This window comes from Coffea arabica, chromosome 3e (genome assembly GCF_036785885.1).
Source record: "Coffea arabica cultivar ET-39 chromosome 3e, Coffea Arabica ET-39 HiFi, whole genome shotgun sequence".
NCBI lineage: Eukaryota > Viridiplantae > Streptophyta > Magnoliopsida > Gentianales > Rubiaceae > Coffea > Coffea arabica.
In genome coordinates this window covers 11,906,094-11,927,940 of record NC_092315.1, presented here as the reverse complement: position 1 = coordinate 11,927,940, position 21,847 = coordinate 11,906,094, and the positions used below count along the sequence as shown (strand labels likewise).

At 39.1% G+C, this 21,847-nt stretch overlaps 3 protein-coding genes across 3 annotated transcripts; all 3 read right to left on the bottom strand.

The window, feature by feature from the left end:
- Positions 1-8,211: 8,211 nt before the first annotated feature.
- On the bottom strand, positions 8,212-8,826 carry LOC140038381 (uncharacterized). Its single transcript, XM_072083719.1, has 2 exons — positions 8,668-8,826; positions 8,212-8,511 (listed from the first exon to the last, which is right to left on the bottom strand). The coding sequence occupies exons 1-2, from the start codon at positions 8,824-8,826 to the stop codon at positions 8,212-8,214; spliced, it is 459 nt and encodes a 152-aa protein (XP_071939820.1).
- Positions 8,827-11,083: 2,257 nt separating this feature from the next.
- Positions 11,084-12,279, bottom strand: LOC113737361 (uncharacterized). The gene is made up of 2 exons (XM_027264605.2): positions 12,004-12,279; positions 11,084-11,896 (listed from the first exon to the last, which is right to left on the bottom strand). Exons 1-2 carry the CDS (start codon positions 12,277-12,279, stop codon positions 11,084-11,086), a joined length of 1,089 nt encoding a protein of 362 aa, XP_027120406.1.
- Positions 12,280-14,150: 1,871 nt separating this feature from the next.
- On the bottom strand, positions 14,151-19,190 carry LOC113736488 (auxin-induced protein PCNT115-like). The gene is made up of 5 exons (XM_027263507.2): positions 18,887-19,190; positions 17,099-17,299; positions 15,955-16,127; positions 15,770-15,872; positions 14,151-14,907 (listed from the first exon to the last, which is right to left on the bottom strand). Exons 1-5 carry the CDS (start codon positions 19,106-19,108, stop codon positions 14,575-14,577), a joined length of 1,032 nt encoding a protein of 343 aa, XP_027119308.1. The 5' UTR covers positions 19,109-19,190; the 3' UTR covers positions 14,151-14,574.
- Positions 19,191-21,847: the final 2,657 nt, after the last annotated feature.

Below are 21,847 nucleotides of genomic sequence, written 5' to 3'. Positions count from 1 at the left end.
AAAATTTTATATTGGTTTTGGAACAACTACTTGAGAAGCTTAGTAGTTGCTCCAAGACCAATGAAAAAGTTCGAAGTGAATATACAAGAACCTCCAATAAATAGATACAATCTCAAAAAAAAATTTTACAAATTCTACGATAAGTTACAGTAAAATTTTGAACAAACACATGAAAAACTCATTTATCAAGTGGGCCGTTGTTATTATGTACTACTTTTAAGAAAGACAATGAAGAATTTTTGATATTATTTTTGTCCCTACTGATAATTATTGTCGGCTCCGCCTCTGGTCAAAAGTGTATGCCGTAATTGAAGTTTTGAAAAGAAGACTCGTGGAAAGGTTTGTCAAAGATTACTCATAAAAAGATTTGTCTTTTTTTTCTTGAAAAGATTTGTCAGGGAGGACTAAATTTGTCTAATGTTATGTCATTGATTACGTACTTCATGAAATATTCGATTATATTAAAAAAAAGGTTATAATAGTGAGACAAATAAGTATATCTTTGTAGGTATGTCCCTTTGATCTAGATCCATTAAATTCCCAAACTCAAATCTTTATGATTTTTAAAAAATAAGTTCAAACCCAGACACTCTCGAATTTGGGATACCCAATGGGTACCCGCTGTATTTTTCTAAATACCCTAAAGTAAAAATCTATTAAAAATATGTAAATTTCAAAAAGTATAAACACCATCCAATTTTTATTTTCAAATAATAAAATTAATATTCAAGAAGTTGAATGCAATATTATAAACTCAAAAAAAAAACTATTATTGACTACTTTGATTTATTTTTAAAATTTCAACTATATTTACGTCTAATCTTTTATTTATTTGCCTTTACTTTTTTCTGAAAAAGTTTGTACTAATTACAATGATAATTAGGATTAGATTGAAAAAAGAAAACAATCACGAAGTCTTACTATGTTCAATCCAATGACCATAGAATATTTGAATATTTTATAAATTTACTAATATATATATATATATATATATATATATATGGGTTTGAGTAGGGTTTTGTATAAATTTGGATTTCAATATGGATTATAGAAAATCAAACCCTCTCTAAACCCACAACTCTTTTACAGGGTTTTGGTCTGGATAAGGTCCGAATTTGAGAATTAAATTCAAATCTAATTTAATTACATTGGATCTGGGTTGGATCTAGATAAAACTCGATTCATGGACATGTTTAGTGGTGAGACAAAATAGAGATTTGGCCCTCGTCCCTTGAAAGCTCGAATTGGAAGTATACTTAGTGAGCAGGAGCCCTATATTACCATGCAGCCACGAGGCATTGGGAATATACGACCAAAGGAAGGCTATAAAGAGCATAGAAATAAGACAAAATAGACTCTCCTACGTATATTATCCTATCAAGAATAGAAAAAGAAGAAAAGAGCTACAAGGAAAAGATCGTTATACTCTTTGTTTAACTTTGTGCTAGTATGTAATATGTAAGAACCTCTGTAAGTAACTTATGGTTTAGAGGACATTTTTTAATTTTTAATGATGATTGGAGTCGAATTTATTCAAACTTTTAATTAGCAAAAAAAGAAAACAATTTTGGGCTTGAAGTTTGTTCAAAAAAAAATAAAATTTTGGAATTGAAATTATGTGGTGTTTTTTTTTCCTGCTCTTCAGAAAGTGGATATGCTCGAATGTAAAATTTACAAGGTTTTTTTTTTCCCATTAATACTCTAAGAGCACTCAATAGTCATACGAAAATATGGAAGGTAGGTGCATTACTAAAGTTTTAAAATTACATCCATATTCTGAATTATAATACTTTCGCAAAAAAAAAAAAAAACTTTTTAAATGTGATCTTTGAACGCCAAATAGATCAACCCAATTCATGAAAAAGATACATGGAAGAATGAGGGGATGGCTGATGAGGGATTACCGCTCTCCTGATAAATTTCTAATAAAACTCTAAACTAGTTTTTCAACTATTTTTTTATCTTACAAGTATTTTTTTTTTTGAAAAGACAAAAGAAAAAAACCTATAATATAATTTTTCTAAAACACCTAACCAAACAAAGCTCGAAATTTGAATAAACTTTAAAATTGTGCTTTACGTCGTGGGTGAATAGTGCATGTATAATATGATTTTGCATTTGGGTAATTACATGTTCTATTGTTCATATTCAGTGTTAGGTTTTATATTGTTTCCAGCACTTAGAACTTTTGATTGGTGCCTTGAAAGAGTCTATAATAAATGATACGTCAACGATTAATGTTAAGGAAAAATTTATACACGAAGAAATTGAAAATAAATTATTCATTTTATTTTTACTCACAGTGTACTCTTCTCTATCTGATCCATTATTAATTTCATGTTTTCACCTTTTTGATACGTCAAAAGAAGATTAGAAATCAAAATAAAGTAGGAGCAGTTGTTGCTCTCTAGATTTGTCATTTGAAAAGTACCTCTTCTAAATTGCCAATGCACATTTATGAAATCAAAATTTTATATTTGAAGGCTACTTGTTTAACTCATCTAATGTTATCTCATTTATGCATGTTGATTACATGTTTGCATGAAAAGTTGAATTCTCAAAAAAAAAAAAACTCTAATATTAGGATAAATATGTTTGTGATCAATCATGCACTTTTTATATATTAATGTATATTAACATCTACATATGAAATTATGAATACTTATTAACTTAATGAATTGCATACCATCTTAGACTTGAAGTTATATGGGTTTTTTTTTTTTCCATTTGGTACCCTGAAAGCACATGAAAAGTTGAAAGTTAGGTGCACTATTAAAGTTTTAAAATTACTATCCAAGTCCTGAGTTACAACACTTTCACGATGAAATTAGCTTCTTGTGAAAAGAATAATAATACCAAGCCCACTTGTTATTTAATAACCTTAGAGTACCAAGTATACCAATCCAATTCATAAACAAGATACAAATGTCTTTGATTGATTCAACATGCTACCGATTTTCGAACTAGAAGTTTGTTTTGATACCATATTGTTGCAAATAATATTTCGCTTGCATTATAAATATATTTTTTAATTCATGTTTTATATTCCCGACCATCTTTTTATCTCATATTTATCACAAAAGTGCTACAGCAATTATTTTAAATAATACTCTATCCAAACATATATTTATTAATGGAAACAAGTGGACAAATTCAATAAAGAGAAGTAATTGGCATCTTTTTTTTTTCTTGAAAATGAAAGCATTTAATAATATTTACACATAATTACAGAGGTCTAGCTTTAATAGTAAAGTTATGGGCTAAATTGACAGATGACCTGCTAACCTTGATAAATATAATTCTATCAAACGATTGAGACATACAAATTATATCTCGGAAATGGACCTAACATACACTTCCGAAATTCATGGATCCATAATGTATTTTAGGGGCAGAAGGGAATCTGTCTTGACCAGAATAGTGGCATTATTTAGTTGTTTAACCCATATTAAAGCATCCAAACAAGCCAGAGCTTCGATGCAAATTGGAGATGACGAATAGACCTTCTTGCTAATCGGCCATCAAGAGAGTTTTAAAACTTTACTTGAATGTAAATCAAGAGATTAAATCCTTGACCTATATTCTAAAAATCTAGGTTTTCTAGAAATGTTGTCAGTGGGTGTGTAGGCACCCGTTTGGACTGGTGATCGTTCAGTCCTCTCCAAATTGTCCTTAAAATTCTTCAGATCCCCCTTCTCTTAGTAGAGAGTAGTGTAGATCTATTATGTCAAGCCCAAAAAAAAAAAAAAGAGAGAGAATAGACCTTCTTGCTTAGTTTATGGATTATATTATGAAGTGGATCTTGGAGCACCCATCCAATACCTGCTGAGGTATCATGATTGACAACGATCCATCAATCAAAAATAACTCCATTACAAGCAACCATGTAATTTTGGATGATAATTGACAGCTAAGTCTCTATCATGAGACACGAACTTGGATAATGCAAGTGCAAAGTAAGCAATTTTCTTTGTCCTTTGGTTTCATTTTTCAAGCACTCATTTTATTGGATGTCTAATTTTCCTAAAGAAACTAAAACAAACCCTGAATAGTACAAAATTTTGAAAAATATAGTTGTACATGAGTTCAAAAGAGTCGAACGTTATATTATTTAATTTTGATTTGACTCCACATTGAGTTTAAAATATTGCCCGCGTTTGATTTGATTATTATGTTGATAAATGAGAGACCTAAATCCCGACAAAAAAAAAATCCCACATTAGATGAAAGAAAGGACAAGAAAGGTTTACAAGTTTTGCCCTACGAGTCATTAAATAACTTATGTAAGAAGTTATTTGAACTAGTTCCAAGATTCAAAACCACATCTTAATCTAAGGACGTGAGGGCTCAAACAAAAATAGAGATGGCAATGAAACAATTTTGCCACTGAAGAGGATTCCCCCGCCCCACACCCTCTTCTCATAAAAAGCACACACGCTATTTTATTTTGTTTTTTTCTTAACAGATTACAATATAACAAAGCCACTGTTCCAGCCTCGACAGAGAAGCATGACAAGAAGCTACAAAAACTTGGATTTACCACAAGCGTTAGTCATGTAGTCAAAGAATTGCCAACTTGAGCAATCAAGAGGTGATTTTCGGAGTTGACAGGCTGTACCAAAGTGCGGGAGTGATCTCCTGAAGTGGGTACTGCCTTGCGGAAGTCACCTGCTCAAATTATCAAAGGTGGGGCTGAATCCCCCGATTTTCCTTCGATGATCTAGTTAGTCTTCTTTTTGGAATGGAAAGTAGTGAAGTTTTCTTTAGAGAGTAGTTCTTACAGAGTGTATTTTTTTCTCGGGTCCCCTTTTGAGTGAGATCTCTGTATTTATAGGGGACAATTGGGAGAAAATGACGGTAGGATTCAACTTCCTAGAACCTGACAGACTGAGCATGTCAGTCTATCTTGACAGGTCGGTGTCGGGGACAGGTCTTATCAGACATCCTGTCCCTGCAGGTGTCAGTCTGTGACCTAACTTCGCCCGTCCCATCAGGCACAGTGAAACTTCAGGGTAGTGACCGCGACAGCCGGAGTAATCGGGACGGGTGGTTGAACCTCAAGTGTGTAATCCTCACCTCGGTACAAGGAGGCCGAGGTGAGGATTAACAGATCTTTATTCAGGGAAGGGGGAGCTCGACTCAGCGAAATTGGGCTGAAATGACCACCCTCAATAGGCCTCCCAAGCCTCGAGAAGGAACAGGTTATTTGTTGCCTTCTGGGGCTTTCGTGAGGGTACAACAGGTCATCAACGTGTCTGGGTGATAACACATCAATCATCAGCAAATGGGATAAAGCAAGGGGAGATGAGACGGCCGTCAGTCATTATGACAGGGCATGAAAGGACACGTGACAGGCAGTCAGAACGACGGCTGGTCATAAATGAGAAGAGAGGGTGCGTCCTGGGGGAACTCAACAGACGCGGCCCTTTCATCTCCCGCAATACCAGTATAAATAGGGGGTCCTTCCTCGCTATTAACCTTTTACCTCAAAAATTTACAGCAATCCCCTACGTGAACGTCTGAATATCCGAGGTCAGGGAGAATACTCGAAGTGTTTCAACTGCTCACCCCAACCCTTTTCTTCTATAAACAGTAAGTTCACCACCCCTTTTACTTTCTGCAATATGATTCGGATAGCCCGTACACACAAGGAGATGGTCAGGCCGAACTATGATACAACGGAAAGGCCCGACCTGATTGAAGAAGAAGAAAATGCTTCATCGACCCCGGGGAAAGAAGCAGCCGAGGCATCCGTTGGGAATGAAGCATCACAAGACCAGAGCCAAGAAGGATCTGAGGTGTTGTACAACAATAAACTCGGATCCGAGATGCCCCAAGACGAGGGAGTGCAGGAGCCAGCCACCCCTCCAGATCTCTTGATCGTAGATTTTGGCCAACTCCCTTCTTCAGCAACGTCATTGGTCAGACCGCAGCGAACGAGGTGATTCAAAAGTAGCCTTTCCGTCAACACTATAACATCTATCCACCCCGGGCGACCAAAACAGCCGAGATGCCCCCAGATGATACGGTGGCCATCTACGTTGACCAACTGAAAGTAGGGTTGAGAATGCCCACAACAAGATTCTTCTGAAATAGCCTAAGGTACTGGGGCATCAAGAACGCTCAATTGGTCCCGAACGTAGTTCGGATACTCATCGGATTCGAGATGCTCTACCGAGAGCAAGGCCTGAATCCCATAGTGAACCTTTTTCGCCGTTACTACACCATCAAGAATAATGGAAACGAGAAAGGATGGTTCTATTTCGAGAACCGAAACAAGAACGTCTGAAAATTAATGGTGGACGCTCCTTCATCAATAAAAGAGTGGAAGCGCAATTTCATTTTCGTCCCTGCCGAGAAGTTCCCCCGGGGATTTTGGTGAAGGCCTCTACTTCGGCTAAAGATCCTTTCCTGGGTCAACATAAAGAGGAGAACTTTTGTAAACTCCTCGGGTCGGGTCTCAAGATCAACAGTTAGAATTATCCTGAGGTGGTCTTTGTAAACGGCGGGATAAGTCAAGTTTTAATCAGCCCGGATCGCCCTCCTTACTTCTTTACTCGGCTTGAAAAATATTATATTTTTCAATTCATTGTCTTGTTTTGTTCTTTTTTCCATTGATTCTAAGTAGTAATATCTTCTTCTTATACAGTTGTGAGAGTGTCAGATCTGATCACCTCAGGCACAGCCGTAGTAGCCAAGAAGCAATAAAAATGAAAGGCTCTTAGTGAGACCTCAAGAATACAGAAGAAGAAGAAGGACACTCCTAGTGCCTCGGCCAGCACCCTGCTAACGGTCGTCCTCGAGAACACCTCCCGAGTTTCGGCCATTTCAGAAGGAGTGGCCACCCGAGGTGTGACCGTGACTGCTCCACCTTCGGCCGGGGCAAGCAACTTCAAACGACCGAGACTCCGATCACGAGGTCATCTCTTTAGAACCGACACTACGTGCAGTCGCAATCTGTCGGAGAGGACAAGAAGCACCCCGACTAGCACTGATGTCCAGAGTGGGATGTGAGCATCAACGACCGCTGCAAGGACCCTAGAGTGGCCCACCATCTTTTGGTCCACTCCAACTTGCCAAGAGACCACTCCTACGCCAATAAGCTCACTACTGACGAAATGCAAAGCACTTCAGTGGCGTGGGCCTCTACCTCGGCCTTTCTCTCCGAGTTGATGCAAAGACACATCAACATGGTCGAAAATCAGCTCTCAGCCGAGCTCCTGGATAAGATCTCCCTCCTGGAGAAGAAACTGAAGTTGGCTGAGGAAGAGAAGGGTGAGAGGCCCAAGCGCTTGTAAGCCGCGCCCGAAAGTTTAAGCCTACAAGTCCCTTCTTAACAATCCTAGTTTCCCCCAGTATGGCGTCGCCCAATTCCTCAAGCAGCGTGATACCATGGTGGCCGAGATGGAGCAGTCCGAGACCACCATGAACTCCTTGAAGACTGCTTTAGAAAAGGAGAAGAAGCGATGACTTGAAAAGGAGCAGTCTTCAAGGGAGGCCATTAAGAAGACTGGCAGCTCGGTAGTAGAGGCCTTTTGCTCTTCCAAGGCCTTCACTCATGAGTTCGGCGAGTTGACTCTGCTGAGTTTCATGTTTGGTTATACATCGGCTATCCAAGACGTAGCCCCCTTTCTCACCTTAGAATAGATGGACTCCTTCAAAAACAAGGCCAGCTACAATGATGATGCTAAAGAGCTTTGCGATCGCATGGCTGAGGGCATCCAGGCGGAGAAAAACCTAACTGAGGTCCGAGAGGAGCTCAATTATGAAATGGCAGAGTTCGAGCTGACACCTGAGGGTGATGGGCCCGACAAGGTTGCTGAAGAAGAGGCCAGTGCGGGGGAGGGTGAGGGCTCAGCCGAGGCAGGGGCTCTTAGAAGAGCCTTTGGTCTCGGCATTTTGTACTTCACAATTTTTGTAACTATCTCATTTAATATCAATGACTTGTTTTACTTCATTGTCAGTCACTTATTCCATTTCTACTTGTCTTGTCCCCTTATTTTCTTTAACAACACGAGATAGTGATGCTAGAAAAGTAATTAAATAAATAAAAGACATACTACAAGTAATCTTGAGTGGAATGTAAATGATTTATGGATAATACAATTTGAAATTCTCAGCATGCCAAGTTCTGAATACTAAAGTACCATCTCGGTAAGTCAACTTACAATACCCATTCTGACTAACCTCAATTATGCGATACGGCTCCTCTCACCTCGGAGACAACTTGCCTTGGGATTCAGATTGGCTGACTAAGTTCTTTCGCAGGACAAGGTCTCTTGGGCTGAACCGAAGATATCTAACACGGACATTATAGTAGCTAGTCAGTATATTCTTGTACAAGGCAACTCGAGCTGCTGCGGCATCTCGCTTCTCCTTAGCGAGGTCGAGATTCATTTTTCGCTCTTCTCCATTAGCCACGACAGTGAAAGCCGCCATTCGAGAACTTGGAGTGAGAAATTCGGCAGGAACCACTGCCTTGGACCCATAAGTTAAGGAAAATGGAGTTTCCTAAATAGCGGATCTTGGCGTGGTTCGATAAGACCACAGCATGCTCAGGAGTTCGTCAACCCAGAAAGATCCGAGCTGATGTAGCCTAGTTTTGAGGTTGTGGAGAAGTGTTCGATTAAAATTCTCGACCCAACCGTTGGCTTGGGGGTGGCCCACCGAGGTAAAGTGTTGTTTGATCCCAAGATTTTCGTACCATGCCTTGAAAGGGTTATCCGCAAACTGCTTCCCGTTGTCAGAGATGATTATCCGAGGCAAACCAAAGCGACAAACTACACACTTCCAAAAGAATTTCTGGATGGTCAGGCCATAACCCATTTCGTGAAATAATCAACAGCCGCCACCACATAAGCATAATTGTCAACGGCTCGAGAAGCGTCCAATAATATCTGTCTCTCATTGCTCAAAAGGCCATAATGATGTGATGGGGACCATGAGACTAGTTGGCTGGTGGTGCTCCTAGGCATGGTGCTGGCAGGAGGGACAGCAAAGGACTAAATTGGGCATATCGCCGAATGGTTGGCTAAAAATATCCAAGGAGCAAAGTCTTCTTAACCAACATCCGATAGTCGACGTGAGCGTCACACAATCCTTCATGTATATCCTGGAAGGCATTTTGCCCTTGCTCTACGGTAACACACCGCACCCATGGGTCGAGATAGGATCGTTTGTACAGGTTGCCGTCGCGGAGTGCATATCGGACCACCTTGCGCTGAATTTTTCTCGTTTCTGCCTTATCGTTCGGAAGGACACCCTGACCTAAGAATCTGATTAGAGGACTCATCCAGGTGTCTTCTGAACTTATAGGGTAGACCTTATCCTCTAGGTAATCCGGTTCGGTTAAGACCTCCACGAGAACAGTCTGGTTGAGCGCAGATAACAAGGTGGGGGCCAACCTGGATAGGGCATCTGCTCGCCTATTCTAGAACCGAGGTATCCTTTGGATTTCAAAGGATTTGAAGTAGGCCGCTAACTGGTGAATTTTGGAGAGATACCATTGCATGGTTTCCTCTCTAGTTTCATACTCCCCTAGTACTTGACATATGACGAGTTGGGAGTCGCTATAGACTGAAATACGTTGAGCACCAAGTCTGCGAACTAATTGTAAGTCCGCGATGACAGTCTCGTACTCAGCTTCATTGTTAGAGGCGGTGAAATCGAATCAGATGGCATATGAGCATGCCTCCCCGTGAGGGTCTTCGAGGAGCAGTCCATCTCCACTACCATCACTGTTAGATGACTCGTTCACGTACAAGTCCACTTTTGCGATTCGGCGTCATCCGGAGTGGCTTCTTGGCTCACGGGAAATGTGAGTTCGGCCAAGAAATCTACCAGAGCTTGAGCCTTGATGGCAGTCCGAGGTTCATAGGTTAGATCGTATTCCCCTCGCTCTATGGCCCACTTGGTGAGACGTCCGAAAGTCTCGGGACGCGACAGGATTTGCCTAATGGGCTGATCTGTTCTCAAACGTATGGGGTGAGTTAAGAAATTAGGTTTTAACCTGTGAGCTATATGAACCAAACCTAATATGAGTTTCTCTACACGGATGTATCGAGTCTTCGGCCCGCGGAGAACTCAGCTAACATAGTAAACCGGCACTTGGGCACTATTATCTTGTATTAGCACCGTGCTCACAGCCTCCTCAGCAGCAGACAGGTAAAGATATAACTCTCTCCTGGGCGTGGTGAATTAAGAGTGGGAAGGTGGTGCAGGTGCTCCTTCATTTGCTCAAAGGCCTACTGGCACTTCTCGGTCTAAGAGAACTTGTCAGTCTTCTTCAATGCTTTGAAGAAGGGCAATGCCTTGTAGCAAACAGGGACAAGAACCGGTTCAGAGCTGCCAGCCGACCTGTTAGTCTTTGTACATCTCGGGAATTTCGAGGTGAAGACATTTTTTGAATGGCCTTCACTTTATCAGGATTAGCTTCTATACCTCGGCGTGATGCAAGGTATCCCAAGAATTTCTCGAAATCGCGCCAAACACGCACTTCTTGGGATTGAACATCATTCGAGTGTTGCGGAGGACCCTAAGGACCTCCCTCACGTCGGATAAGAAAGCCGAGGTCTCCTTGCTTTTCAGGAGGATATCGTCCACATACGCTTCAACATTCCTACCTATTTGAGATTTAAAAATCCAGTTAACCAGTCGCTGATACGTCGCCCGGGTGTTCTTCAAGCCGAAGGGCATGGTGGTGTAACAGTAGATTTCCTGATCTGTGAAGAAGGCCGCTTTTTCTTGGTACTCTTCATTCATTCCTATCTGATGATAGTCTTTAAAGGCATCAAGGAAGTAGAGGATCTCGTAACCCAATATCCAGTTGACCAAAGCGTCAATTCTCGACAGTAGGTAGCAATCCTTAGGGCAGGCCTTGTTCAAATTAGTAAAATCTAAGCACATCCTCCACCCCCGGTGTCATTCTTGACCATAACAGGGTTGGACAGCCAGATGGAACATTGCACCTCTTTAATCATCCGCGCCGGTAAGAGCTTGTTCGTCTCCTCGGCTACGGTTTTATTGCGTTCCAGGCCGAAGTGCCTCCTCTTCTGCTTAACTGGTCGTGCACGCGGGTCGACGTTCAGTTCATACAGCATAAGTTGATGGGGTACCCCCACAACTTGTTCAGCAATCCAGGCGAAGACGTTCTGGTATTCTTTGAGAAGGTTAGCTCGCCTTTGAGAGGCTCAGATAGGCTGGTGCCAACGCGGATGGTTTGATCCGGGTTCGAAGGATTCAGAGGAATTTTTTCTACCTCATATTTGGTCTCTAGCTTTTTAGGCTTCCCGAACTGTTGAGGATCTATACAGTCTATCGAGAGAATATTAGACCTCCTACCCTCAATTTTCGGCTCGGCCGTTGAAGAAAAGGCGGCCTGCAGGGTAGCAAAATAGCATTCTCTTGCTACACAGACATCGCTGCTTACCTCGACGATGCCTGTGAGAGTTGAAAATTTAAAACTTAAGTGGTAGGTTGAATACGCAGCCTGTAGCGCATTCAAGGTGGGTCGACCCATAAGTAAATTATATGGGGAATCAGCTTTGACTGCAACAAAATTGACAGAAATGGTTCGGCATCGAGGGTGGCACCCAATGGTCACCATAAACGTAACCATTCCTTGCGGGTGGACCACGTGTCTCCTGAACCCTACTAAAGGGGTCTTTACAGATATGAGCTGATCCCTGGTTAATATCAAGATTTTGAAGGTTCGGTAATACATGACATCTATCGAACTACTGGGGTTGACATACACTTTCTTCACTATATAATTGTTGGTGAGCAACTCTATCACCAAGGCCTCGTGACTACTGGAAGCAGTTGGGACGGGGTCACTTGGGCCATACGTGATTGTCTCAGTAAGACGGGAGCTGCTCTCGACCTGTTCTGGATTAGCCTGTTTATAGGTTCTTTTTCGGGAGTTTTAACTATCCCTTCCCATAGGGCCTCTAGCTATGGTGTTGACAATCCCGACTATATTCGGCCCATAATCGGAGGACCCACCTTGGAGAGGCCTTCTCGTCTTCCTAGGATCCTCAGGGATCGGCAACTACTACGTGGTCTCTGCCTATCCTCCAGGCGTTGCTCACCTCGGTTGTCGCGGCGGGAGTCACTTCTGTTGTGGTCTCCATCTCTGCGAACAAACTGTTTCAGATACCCTTGCTTTATTAAATTCTCAATGTCTTTCTTCAAATCGCTACAATCCTCGGTTTCGTGTCCAATACCTCGATGATAAGCACAATAGAGGTTGGAGTTTCTCTTTTCTCTTTTTCCGGCCATTCTTGGGGGAGCACGTCCGAGGTGATTCTGCTTCATGAGAGCAAGGATATAAGATCGATTGGTATTTAAGGGTGTTAGGTCGGAATCAGGGACAAACGACTTTCCCTTGGCAATTCTGTCAAAGACGCTTCAGCGATCTTGGTTGAGACTCTGAAAACCGCCAGTAGTGCCAGGGTCACCTCGACTTGATTCCTTCTTCTTTCGGGAATCAGGCCCTGATCGAGCTATTTGGGCTTCTCTGTTTATGCGGTTCAAGTCCTCAGACTGTATGCCTTTCTCGACCTTTTGCCACAATTCCCGAAGTGTTCGAAGGTATTTTTTGTGCACTTCGGTGTTCAACTCTCCGACAATAAACCCATTTGTAAAGACGGCTATGATTACCTTTTCATTAGGATCAGGTATCTGCACGCTCTTATCTTGAAATCTTTGTACATAAGAACGGAGAGACTGCCCCAAATTCTGCTGTATATTTAGCAGATAGGCCGAGGTCTTTGTCGTTGGCCTGGAAGATATAAACCGATGGATAAATTTATTCACCAGCTCTCCTAGGGAGAATATGCTCCTAGATTCTAGACCGCAGAACCATTTTCGAGCAGTCTCTTGAAGGAAGACCGGAAAAATTCGACAAATAACTGAGTCAGAGACACAGTATAATCGAAAAGCTGAGATAAAAGCATGGAGATGATTCTCAGGATCACCTCGGCCATCATAAGGTAGCAACGTTGGGAGTTTAAAGTTTGGGAGGGACCCTCTCTTCATTAATGCTATCCGTGAAAGGCGGAGCTCTCATGTAATCCACCTCCAACCTTTTCGATCGCGAGGTTCGTCTTCGACTTGTTTCCCCAGGAAACCCCGTAAGATTGCCCTAGAAATGGAGGCAATTCTCGAAATAGCCTTGGATGAGGCCCGTTCGGGGTGCTCCTGTTAGAATGTCTTCCATCCGATTCTTCCTCGGATGGGACCTCGGAAGATTCATCTGGCTTTCTCTTAGAAAATTCGGATTTTTGTTTACCTTGTCTTTTGAAATATCTTCTTAACTCTTTGAAAATATTAGGATTCTCAGCCACAAACTTTGCCATTCGGGCCATGGCTTCTCCATTCGTGGGCCGAGCCTCATGAGACTCCTGTTCTTCGGAAACATTTTCCGGTTGGGCTGCAGCACTTGGCTCAGCCTCAATGGTGAGAACCTTCCTGCTCCTAGAACGTGTAGGTTTCATTCTTGGATGTCTTTGCGGTTTCCACAGACGGCGCCAATTGAAGAGATAATTTTTGGAGTTGACAAGTTGTATCCAAGTGCGGGAGTGACCTCCTGAAGTGGGTACTGTCTTGCGGAAGTCACATGCTCAAATTATTAGAGATGGGGCTGAATCCCCCAATTTTCCTCCAACGATCTAGTTAGTCTTCTTTTTGGAATGGAAAGTAGTGAAATTTTTCTTTAAAGTAGTTCTTACAGAGTGTATTTTTTTCTCGCGTGCTTTTTTGAGTGAAATCTCTGTATTTATAAGAGACAATTGGAAGGGAATGACAGTAGGATTCAACTTCCTAGAACCTAACAAACTGAGCATGTCAGTCTATCCTGACAGGTCGGTGTCGAGGACAGGTCTTATCAGACGTCCTGTCCCTGTAGGTGTCAGTCTGTGACCTGACTTCGCCCGTTCCATCAGACACAATGAAACTTTAGGGTGGTGACCGCGGTAGCCGGAGTAATAGGAACGGGTGGTTCAACCTTAGGTGTGTAATCCTCATCTCGGTACAAGGAGGCCAAGGTGAGGATTAACAGAGTTTTATTCAGAGAAGGGGGAGCTCGGCTCAGTGAAGCCCGACTGAAATGACCTCTCTCAAACAGCAAGTATCATAATAAAAGTAGAAAATAGGAAATCAACATACAAACGTCAAATTAAATTATATGTTCAAAATACAACTGCATTACATCTCTATGGTGAAATCATCCCCGATAAGTTCAAATAGCTGCACAGCCGAAACCTAATAAGCAATTTTGCACAAAAGTTAATTTGTGCCAACTCTACGCGCTAGGATTTTATTACATTCAGAAACCAGGACATAATACTGTTGTACCTCATGATTGCTCCGGAACTCAGGACATAACATGTTGTACCTGATGATTATTCCACAAGAAAAGCTAAACTAAAACAAAAGTCCACAAAGTATCAAACCAAACTTGTGCACTTTGTGGTCTTCCAACGAAGTACCAAACCAAACTTGCACTTCATGTGCTCTTCCAAGCCAAAACCAGAACAGTAAGTCCACTTAATATCAAAGTGAACTTGCTCTTCTTCATGTGCACTTCCAGGTTGACAAAGGTGGAGTTTCAGAAGTTTTCCAAGTGCCAGCGTCAGACGCATATCTCTCACCCTTGATAGATGAAGCAATAGATTCAAGTTCTGCCATTTCCTCTGCAGACAGTTTTACACACAAAGCTCCTATATTCTGATCGAGGTTCTCAATCTTGGTAGTGCCAGGTATGGGGCAAACATCATTGCCTTGGTGATGGACCCAGGCCAACGCTAGCTGTGATGGAGTACAACCCTTCCTTGAAGCAATAGCATTGACCCGCTCGTACAAGTTCTTGTTGTGCTCCAAATTCTCTGCTTGAAACCTTGGCATATACTGCATTGTATGAATTTCAAAATTTAAGCAACTGTAACGCCAGAAATTCAAAAGGGCGTAAAGCATGTGCCGTTTATAAATGATGGTATTACGAATAACTTCAAGATGATCGATAATATTGTTTGAGGTGTACAAAGTTCAGGGGAAGAACAGTCCTGTAAGGTGGACTGAGTACTCTAAGAAACATCAATTGTAGAAGGTAGATCCTGCAACACATTGCCCATTAACGAGGGAACTCAAAATAGAAAACGAATACATTTTTGAGCTATCAGGACAATATTATCAAGTGAACTTGGGACCAACGAAACTCATTTAAAGGATGTATGGAAAAGGGAAAATAGCAATTTGAAAGGACAATGTATAACTTCTGTGCCCTAGACCAGACGATGACATTGAAATGAAAGTCCATTTCTCCTCAAAATTGCAGAGACTATTATTAAAAAATGCTATAGTGTCTTACCTTTTGCCTTTTTCATGTCCAGGATATTTTTGCACCATAAAATAGAACACAGCCACTGCTCATGATAGTTGATAATGCTAGTGCTATCTTTAAATTCGAACAAAAAACAGAGCACACAATTTCTATCCTGTCTCTACAAAAGGTTCAGTTTCTAACAATCCCAAAAACTGCATTTATTGGAATCCAAGACTACAAGACTTGTCAAATAGAAAAAAGCTTGTTTAGTCGCTCTGTTGGATAGAAGTTAATTATATTATATAGTTTTAGAGAAGTTCCACCAAATTATTGGACATCAAATAGTGCAGCAACATGTAACAGATAGATAAGAATATGGATATTGAGAAAGATTGCAACTGACTATACTACACTAGGAACTACTAATCTTTTTGGATAATCACAAACCTTTCGGTAGTCATCGTCAGTCAAATTCTCAACCAGCTTTGGACCTGAAGAGAAGAATCCTCTTCCAAGTGGACTGTATGCAACAATCCCTATTCCAAGCTCTCTACAAGATTACACCAAAATGAACTTAGAACTTCATATTTTTTCCAGACCATGTAGAAAATGAAGCAGAATAAATGCACTACCTGCAAGTGGGAATAATCTCTTCCTCGACATCTCTGGTCCACAATGACCACTCCAACTGTACAGCTGTTATTGGATGAACAGCATGTGCTCTTCGAATTGTTGAAGCTGAGGCCTCAGACAGACCTATATACTTTATTTTACCCTCTTCAACCAATTTCTTAAGTTCTCCTACCTGGGCAAAATAGAATTTTTAATGGACGAGAAAATTCCAAGCTGATTTATTAAATTCCATACGAAGGTAGAGAATCAAAATTATACATCCATATACGAAAAGTAGCACTAGTTCAGTGCAGCAGCACAATTTTGACAAAGTATACATGAAGCTCAAAGCACTACTTGACAAAAGTGGCAACAAGCAGCGAATATACTTCTCTAGATGATGATGTTATTAACTCACTGGTTGACTTAGCTCTGATATCGTTATACCACATTATACAACATTATACAATTTTCTTGACTTCTTCTAAACAGACTAATGGCTGCACATATCAATTGCCAATCGTCAATTTTGCTTGATCTCATTCAAACTTACCTGTATTTTGAGTGATTGTATGATAAGAAAATTTCTTCCTACTACTCAAGAACAGCAAAATATGTTTTGCTAGCTACACTAGGAAAAGAACTTCTATAAATCATTCCATAGAAACTTCAATTTGATAAAAACTGAGTACCAATCTGCTGCTTTATGCACTGAATTAAAAGATGTGGCAACTGACAACTGACAAGGTGTATAAATTTGCATATGATTACTCAACCGGATTACAAATTTCAAATGAAAGAGAATGCACAGGTCTTCTGGCTCTAAAGGAAAGCCATAGAATCTATAGCAATCTATAGCATGTCATATCCATTGGTAACTCCCTCTGCAGGGCTGTCAAGCTACAATTTTTATGCTTACAAGACTAATAGTTTGGTTCTTTTTATTTTTGAGATGCTGGTGCTAAATAAGCTTTACCTTAATGATAGATCAACATGTATAGCACACCAATTGCATTTTTTAAGATTTTTTTTTTTTTGGTATTTTTTAAGCAATTGCAAAGGACATGAAAAGCAGTTGTATGCCTAAATTTGAAGTTGATCAAACGTTCATTTTATTAAGAATGAGATGGAGATTTAAAACAAGAAAGGTAAAATGGAACAAACCGTGGCTTCAATGGGCACATTTGTATCAATGCGATGCTGATAATAGAGATCAATGCAATCCAAACCAAGCCGCTTCAAGCTGCCTTCACATGCAGCTCTCACATAGTCTGGATCACCACGTATACCAAACTGCCCACCCTCATAAGTGAATGCAAATTTGGTTGCTAGCTGCACTGTCTCTCTCTTTCCTTCCTTCAAGGCCTAAAACCACACTTTCATAACATCAATCATCGAGGACATGAACATTATTGCATGTTATAGGAAGTTGATTTGTGATCCATGCATGGCACAATCTGTCTGAGATTTTCCATCCTTTTCATTTTTAAGACTATGCTGCTTCTTCCTATTGAATATGGTAACATGCAGAATGAAAATTATGTAAACCACGGACTTTAGAAGCTTGATTCAGTTAAGGAAGCCAATCCCTTTCCTTTTTTCTGTTCTTCTTTCTGTTTCTTCGAATACAAATTCACAGTCTACCTTTATCACTGATAAGATTAGATGGAAAACATGAACATAGACAGATTCGTATACATGAACAATAATACAAAAATAGGAACCTCATACTTAATCAAATTATTAAGGTGCAGTAAATAGTGCCCTATTAGGATCCATTTGGATTCAAGGGAAGGAAAAGAAATGAAAACATCCTAGTGAAAAAAGGAAAGGAAAGGAGATAGAGGAGTACAGTTCGCCTATTGCCTTTTCGGAAAGAAAATTCTCAAACAGGGGTACATTTCAGAAAGAGTTCCCAAATAGTGAGAGTTTTGAAACAACTAAATGTGTCTTTTAGACAATGCATTTAGTGAATGCATTTTTTAAGGAAAAATGCCTAGACAAATAAAAGAATGCATTTTGTGAATATGTCTTTTGAGGAAACAACTCATTTATTAAGTTCATTTTTCACCCTTTGAGAAGAAGTTTAAAGAACACCACCTTTTGGGAAGTGATTTTAGAAAATCCCTCTTTTTGAGAATTTACTCATTTGGATTAGATATGGATGCGAAACAAAACTTAAAGATGTTTGGTTAAATGACAGAAAAGAAAGGAATCAAATCCAAAGTCCAAAATTTGGGTATTTGAGGCATTTAAATAGAAAATCATTAAAAAGCAAAATTCCTTTCTTTCCCTTTCAGTCCACTTTTGAATGGAAATGTAACTCTGTCCACGTTTGGATGGAAATAAAACTCAAGGAAAACAACCAACCTTGCTCCTTCCTTTTCTTTCCCTCCTTAAAATGTCAATCCAAACACACTTTCTCTTGGTTAACATTCCATTAGAATAAAGATACAAGCTTTTTGGATTGACAAATGGACTTTAAGAGCCAACAAAAAAAAATGAAGGGGGACAAAATGATACAAGCTTTTAATTATCGGGGACTAAGTGTGATTTACCTGAATATAAATTTGCAAATCTCCCTGACTACTTTTCAAACTCAAAGTATAAGATCCGTTCAAGCTTTTAATTACAGGTATTACAGGAGGTTAAGTATAATTTATCTGCTTATAATTCTTCTTGGTTGATTTTTTTTTTACCGATCATAGATTCTGATTTTAAATAATCAATTTTTGTGATGTTTCAGATTATAAATTTTTTAATAACCAAAAAAGCTATAATTCATAAGTGGCCAAAGAGCAGATCTTACTGATTCTAATTATTTTCTGTAACCACTTACCATAATCAAATTATGCAAAATCTGAAGCAACCAAGAACAGAGTCAAAACTAAAAGTACAAGAGTTCATGCACACCGCACAACTGCAGAAAAATGCAAATGTGATTAAAGTTACCTTGCCGATGAGGATTTCGTTGGTGTGGGGTCCATAAGCATCAGAGGTATCAAGATGGGTGATGCCTCTGCTAATAGCATAGTGAATGAGTTTGATCATGTCGGGCTCGGGCTTTGGTGGGCCGTAGAAGGCTGACATGCCCATGCAGCCCAGCCCTTGAGCTGAAACTTCGAGACCTTGCGATCCCAGCTTGATTCTTGGCACTTTAACTCGTGCTGCCATTTTCAGATAGAAAAACACAGAGGAGGGAAAGAGTGGAATGGATCAGGGTTTACTGCTTGGTGAGTGAGGACAGAGGAGGAAGGAGGCAGGGATGAGCAAATATATAGTAGCGCCGAAGGAGGACAGCTTGGTTGGTGTGGCGTAGGCCCCGGTTGATTGCTGGCCTTGACTAAGACATGTCAAAAGTTAATTTTCAACAAATATTCTACGTAAAGAAATTGAAAACTAGTCGGTGTCTATATGAATTTATTTTTTTCCAAACGATAACAGAAGCTTCCAAATTGCATATATAGTCTGTCTATGTGAATTGCATAAGGGTTTTTCGGATAGAAGCTTCCAAATTCTCAATAGATTTTTTATTTATTTTAATTTCTTCCTATTTATTTTAATTCCTAAAATGCAATGTCAATTCCCTTTTTCAGAGATTTTTTATTTATTTCAATTCCTAAAATGTACTGTCAATTCCTTTTTCATAGATTTTTTAATTTATTTTAATTCCTAAAATGCAATGAGCTAATTTCAAAATCTTGATTGTAGACTCTCTTCTCATCATTTCAAAATTTAAATTATTTCAAATCCTATCAACTTGATGATATATGCAACTTTAACATTTGAGAGGAAAAAAGAATTTTCTGGTCCATATGTATTTTTGGTTATGTATTATCCTAATCAAAGATTACTATTGAAAATTCTTTTTTCTTTATTTCCAAGATCCGCTTTAGTTTCTAAATGTATTTTATATATATATATATATATATTTATTTATTTATTTATATATTGCATAAGGGTTTTTAGTTGGAAGCCTTCCTAGACCTCCAAACACTTAATTCCTTTTTCGTATATTTTCTATTTATTGTAATTCTTAAAATGTAATAAGTTGATTTCAAAATCTTGATTGTCAACTATATGCTCATCAATTATTTCAAATCCAACAATTTGATGATAATACACAACTTTAACATTAGAGAGGAAAAAAAGATTTTTCTGATACACATGTATTTTTGTATTATCCAAACCTAAAATTACAAATGTAAACTCTTTTTTCTTTATCTCCAGCATTCACTCTGGTTTCTACATGTATTATATGTGTTTTCTGATATCTATAGCTATATAAATTACAGAAGGGTACATATTATAATACATGTCAAAATTTGATATTCAACAAAATACTCTACATAAAGAAATTGAAAACTAGTACTTATATAATGCAAGCATGTATTTTTCTCATATCATGCTTTTCATGCAATAATGTAAGCATAAAATTAGAGAAATATCCCAAATAATCTAATATCCAAACATCATATACCCCTATTTGATATCCATGCAAAGTTATGACATGAATTGCGATCCAAAACGATTTAAAATACTGAAGATTTGTTGAGATCAAATACAATTGTGAGTGTAGTATTTTTTTTTTCAAATATTAATATGTTACATAGTCAATTAGGAAAATTCTATAGTCATTTTAGGATAGGGCTGCAAACGAGTCGAGTTGAGTCAAGTTTTGGCCTTATCGAGTCGAGTCTTGACTTAATTTCATCGAACTCGAACTCGAGTTGGAGCTCGACGAGCTGATAATTTTCAAGTTCGAGCTTGAAAAAAATAAAAATAATTATTTTATTTAAAAAAATAAATAAAATAATATTTTTTTCTTAATAAATATTAAGAATATTTATTTAATTTTACTATTAAAAAAATAAAAAATATATATATATATATATTCGAACTCGCGAGCCGGCTCGCAAGTTAACGAATTTAATGTTTTGAACTCGATCTCGAGCTCGAGTCGAGCTTGAATCGAACCGCTCGCGAGCGGCTCGATTCGTTTGCACCCCTATTTTAGGGTACCATTTACTTAATGTGTATCTTTCAGTGATGATAGTAACCTGTACTTCAAACGATTGAAATTGTAACGATCTAAATATCAAAAATAATAATTTGGATACCATATTATTTCAAATAATATTTCATTTGTATCATAAGCATATTTTTCAACTCATCATTTTATATTTTCAATCACTTTTTTATCTCATATACATCACATCATAAAAAGTACTACAGTAATTATTTCAAATAATATTTAAAATAAAACTCTATCCAAACAAACCCTTACTTGACTATTCAAATATGAATTTAAGATTAAAGTATGATTACAATAAGGAAGTGTAGAATCTTTTAACTATTTTATCCTGCTAACCCTGCAAAATAATCGGTCACCGCAAAATTCTGAACCAGACATGTGTAGGGATGGCAACGGGGCGGGGTTGGGGCGGGGGACCCCTCCCCCGTCCCCCGCCCCGTTGCCTATTAGTTCCCCCCGTCCCCCGCCCCGTCCCCCGCCTCCCGCTCCCCCCGCGCCCGCCCCGCCCCCGCCCCGCCTTGCCCCGCTTCCCCCGCGGGTGCCCCCGCGGGGTTAATAAAATTTTATTATAATTAAATTTTAATAAATAATCAAGTACTAAAATATCAACACATCACCAAATTATTATTCATTGTAATTTTACAATTGAAACTCATAAAAACAATCAAACATAAGTTATTTGAATACAATCCAATATGATGAAATAAATATAACTAAAATAGTCAAGTTTTCACTTTTAGTACAAATGCAATCACTAATTCATTATTGTGTTTGTGCTTTTTTTTGAGAAAAAAGTGTTATTCTATTAAGTGTAATTAGAAATTTAGTATAAATGTATTAGTAAATTTAGTATAACTAATTAATAAATTCTATTAGTA

Coding starts and splice junctions, on each gene's coding strand:
- LOC140038381 (XM_072083719.1), bottom strand. CDS start 8,826: ATGGGTTATGGCCTGACCATCCAGAAATTCTTTTGGAAGTGTGTAGTT. Junction 8,512..8,667: donor TCAAACAACACTTTACCTCG/GTGGGCCACCCC, acceptor TCCGCTATTTAG/GAAACTCCATTTTCCTTAAC.
- LOC113737361 (XM_027264605.2), bottom strand. CDS start 12,279: ATGGCCGGAAAAAGAGAAAAGAGAAACTCCAACCTCTATTGTGCTTAT. Junction 11,897..12,003: donor GACGAGAAGGCCTCTCCAAG/GTGGGTCCTCCG, acceptor ACCTATAAACAG/GCTAATCCAGAACAGGTCGA.
- LOC113736488 (XM_027263507.2), bottom strand. CDS start 19,108: ATGGCAGCACGAGTTAAAGTGCCAAGAATCAAGCTGGGATCGCAAGGT. Junction 17,300..18,886: donor ACGAAATCCTCATCGGCAAG/GTAACTTTAATC, acceptor GTGTGGTTTTAG/GCCTTGAAGGAAGGAAAGAG. Junction 14,908..15,769: donor CTGACGATGACTACCGAAAG/GTTTGTGATTAT, acceptor CATACAATGCAG/TATATGCCAAGGTTTCAAGC.